A 4084-nucleotide genomic window follows, 5' to 3' on the forward strand; every position below is an offset into this window, starting at 1 on the left:
CCGAACACCATCCCTAGCCCTTATCCACAACGTCACCATCGTACCCGAGCACCGCCCTTAGCTCCTCTCTTCCTAAGCACCACCATCGACTCCCCCTTCCCTGAGTGCCTGCCGCGATCCCTGAGCGCCGCCCCTGATCAACTGTCGTCCCGGCAGGCAACCCGCAGGTTTTAGGTACCGAGGCCGAGGTATATTGTGCGCGTCAACATTCGTGGGCGCGGGTCGGGTAACCCGAATCAGGTCTCGGGTTGGGCGCAATTCTGCTTTGACCGTACCCAACCCGACCCATTGCCATCCCTAAGCGAAAGGAGGAAGCCGCACTCCTGGTGGGCCTAACAAATTCATTGTATCGCCCTCTAAGAGGGTGAGATTTAGAAAAATCTCCCTCTGAGAGGACTGAAAAATGGTGGGTGATTTCATGACAGTTGGGAAGGCGAGAAATGCCTAGCCGTTTCAAAAGGGCAAAAATCTGCCTAAATTCTCATTTTTATCTGAAAAAATAGAGGAGGCTTGATAGAAGAGGAAGAGAACTACGATGAAGCCCTACCAGATTTGATCTACATTGATGGTAGTTTGTGTAATCTTGTTATTTGCTTTTGAACCCTGCTAGGTTAGCCATCAGACCAAAGTTCAAATCTTAACAACTTGTAATTTGGGGTCGTTGTACTATTATTTTTTCATGTAGTATTTTGTAAGAATTAGAGTTAAGCTTTTAGAGCAAGGTAAAGTAACAATGAGACCTAGGATTTGATAGTTAGAATTACTTGTTTGAGGTATTTAGAGTTACAATTTGAAGTAAGTTTTATTTGTAATGTTATCTTTAGCTAGCACTTAGGGTTTAGTATTTTTGGTTATGTTTAGTTTATTCGTTCCAAGATTTAGTTGTTGTAAGCAGAAATAACAATATAATTTTTTTCAATTCTGGATAGGCATATTAGACAAGTTGTATTTCAAGATTTTTTTTTTAGAAGGGGAGATTGCTTATAGTCCAAAAGGGTAGATTTACTGGGATTTCAATTAGTGATAGGATAGCTAGAGAAAGTTGTAACACCTCGAGGACCTCCACAAGGCTGGAATGCTACAAAACTACCATATAAGCACACCGAACAAGAAAGTTTTAGTAGCATCTCACTTGAAATAGAGGTAACGCGAAAGCGTCAACAGATAATAGATAGATATGTAATGAATAAAAAAGAAACAACACACTAACAATAAATCCAACATTCAAACTAGGTAGAGAAATGACTCCAAGATCAAGATCTACCACCATGAAACATCCATATATAAAATCAACAAAAGTCCACAAGGACACTGAAAGTTTTACCCCTAATTAACATTACAACATAATCAGGGAAAAATAGAGGTGAAAGTGTAAGGGATATGCTTCTACCTATCCCGATGTTCGTCAGCTCAAGACAAACCTGGGGAGGGGAATAAAAACGATGAGATTAACAAGCAAATTAAACTACAAGTTGAACAAACATCATCTTAAATATATCTTAGTTCCACTACCATTATGAAAATCATATTAACCTTAAGTTAAAGACAACAACACCTACTCAAGTATCATGATAAAGTGTCTCAAGATTCAAGACTAGACATGAGTAATTTATAGACTTCATGTTGCAATTACCCAAAACTATAGACATGAGTAATTTATAGACTTCATGTTGCAATTACCCAAAACTACTTCTATGATGAAAAACATGGGTATAAACATTATCACAATTATAAGGCATAAGACACAATTATATTAGACATAAGATTAGCACATCATGGATCGTAGGGCATCCTGAACCATATTAAAATCCCCATAAGACAGAAAAGAGTGGCCCCATAGTGTTAAACAATGCACAACCACATATACCAACAACAAATAGTAAACATACTCAAAAACCAGCATTCAATACCTCATTCACAATTCCAATGCAAAAGTACCACTGCACTATAAAGACACATTCAATCCACAATTCCAATGCAGAAGTATTGATGCATTGCAAAGATGCATATGAACGCAAAGGACGTGCTAAAGATTTATGTTTGTGAAAACTACTTTGGTAAAATTATTTTTCTTTCAGTTTTTCCTTACTCTGTCTATTGCTCTTTATAAACTGTTATTAATTTTCTGTCTTCTTTAAAAATTTTAGATGGCCCGCATGAAGATCACCCCATGCAAGCTCGTGTTGGTTCCTGAGCTGGAGATCCAAGCTGGTGCTGTCTGGGTGCACCAACCCCCTGCTGAGTTCTACTCTGACGGACAGCTTGCCGGTTATTTCACCCGTACATTGTGGTACCTGCTTCAGGGTTTGGTCTACCACGACGCTCCACTCTACAAGGGAGTCAGAGTTCCACTTGGAGCCTGTTGTTACTCCTAGTTAGTGGAGGTGACTATGTTTGAGAAGCCCGCCAACGACGGTCTTCGTTGAGTTCGTCGTGTCCACACCGCCATCACCCTTAGAGCCACTTTCGTGGCTGGGATTGAGGATGCCACCCGCTAGGCTCTAGCTGTTCTCTGCAAGTTGAGTAGATAGGACCTGCCCCACACTGAGTTTGAGAAGTTCCCACAGCGCCCGTCCCGTAGCCTGGAGGTCATCTTCGCCCCCGTCAACAATGAGCCAGATCTCCGTCTGAGAGAGCAGGTCCGCCTCTCCGCTGCTCTATACACTCAGCTTGATAGAGCCCTTGACGAGCTGGAGGATATGCATCAACATCACGCAGAGCAGGAGTAGAGCATCTGTGAGTTGCAGATTCTACTGGAGGACCCCAATCAGTTTCCCGAGGAGGCTCCTGTGGCACCCATGGATGCATCGCCCCGTTCCCCTCCGCGCAAGAAGTTTCATTTGGCAGATGCAGCAGGCAAGGAGTAGGGTCAAGCTAGGAGGATGTCCCTAGTTGAATAAATCATTTAGTCTCATGTGTTCTAGTTGTCTTGTATCATTTGTGCTTGCGTCTGTAGTGTGAACCTTGTTTTGAGTTGGATCTTTGCATGAGTTGGTGTAATGTGAGGGTTTCCCCTCTACATTGTATCAGTTAATAATATAATAATAGTTAGGAGTCCCTTTCTTTCTTTGTTTCATGCTTATCTGTTTTTTCTGTTCTTGTCTTGTTTATCCGCCCTTACTTTTCACTTATGTTCCCCACTCAAACCTTGGCTACCAATAGATGGTGAACACCAGGCGTGGCAACAACAACAACGTCAACGACAACGTCAATGACAACGCCAACAACAACGCCACCAACCAGCGCGATCTTCCACCCCCGCCCCCTCTGATGGATGCTAATCAAGTGATGAACATTCTCCAAGACTTAGTCCAGCCTATCAACAAGCAACCCTAAGGCTAGCAAGCACCGCCACAACAGTCGTAGTCCAACCTCAGAACTTTCTTGAGCACTCAGCCACCCACCCTCTCTCAAGCAGTTGAGCCCATGGAGGCTGATGACTGGCTGAAGACAATAGAGAGCAAGCTGCAGATAGCTCGGTGCATTGGAAGGGAGAAAGTTCTTTTCGCATCTCATCAACTGATTGGTCCAGCTCAAGAATGGTGTATAGCTGACACTGCCGCCCACGAGGATCCCCTGGAGATCACTTGGGCAGAGTTTCGGGATAGCTTTCGTACACACAATGTCCCCGTAGGTGAAGTGAAGCTGAAGAGGAAGGAGTTCCTCAATCTGAAGAAAAGACCCATGTCAGTAAGGGAATACCTCACCAAGTTTACCCAGTTCTCCCGTTAGGCCCCCAATGATGTGGATAATGATGAAAAGAAACAAGATTGTTTCCTGGAGGGTCTCAACACTAGCTAATCAGGTTGTAGGTTCGTACAAGCTGCCAGTGCAGCCAGCGCAGCAGCAGTCTTGCCCCAACTTTCAGCAACAGTGACCCACAATAACTAGCCCTAGCAGCAGAATCGCACCAGTCAAGGATCGGACAATATCAGCCCATGTTTCAGCTGTGGCAACTTCGGACACCTTGCCAACAAGTGTCCAAGAATCAGCAGGGCCAAGCATAGGCCTAGGGAAACAACAATCAGTAGCAGCTGCCTCGGCAAAATGTGATGCATGGTCGAGTCAATCACGTTGCAGTGGA

General features: G+C 43.9%; 1 protein-coding gene across 1 annotated transcript; it reads left to right on the plus strand.

Annotated features, from left to right (window-relative positions):
* Positions 1 to 3162: 3162 nt before the first annotated feature.
* Positions 3163 to 3732, plus strand: LOC133914655 (uncharacterized). Its single transcript, XM_062357712.1, has 2 exons — positions 3163 to 3285; positions 3397 to 3732. The coding sequence occupies exons 1-2, from the start codon at positions 3163 to 3165 to the stop codon at positions 3730 to 3732; spliced, it is 459 nt and encodes a 152-aa protein (XP_062213696.1).
* The last annotated feature ends 352 nt before the right edge of the window (positions 3733 to 4084 follow it).

Source organism: Phragmites australis, chromosome 4 (assembly GCF_958298935.1).
Source record: "Phragmites australis chromosome 4, lpPhrAust1.1, whole genome shotgun sequence".
In the NCBI taxonomy this organism is placed as follows: domain Eukaryota; kingdom Viridiplantae; phylum Streptophyta; class Magnoliopsida; order Poales; family Poaceae; genus Phragmites; species Phragmites australis.

What these genes read in the sequence shown, in the direction of transcription:
- LOC133914655 (XM_062357712.1), top strand. Translation starts at nt 3,163, where the DNA reads ATGGTGAACACCAGGCGTGGCAACAACAACAACGTCAACGACAACGTC. An exon ending in CTCTGATGGATGCTAATCAA is followed by an intron (nt 3,286 to 3,396) that starts GTGATGAACATT and finishes TTGAGCACTCAG; the next exon opens with CCACCCACCCTCTCTCAAGC.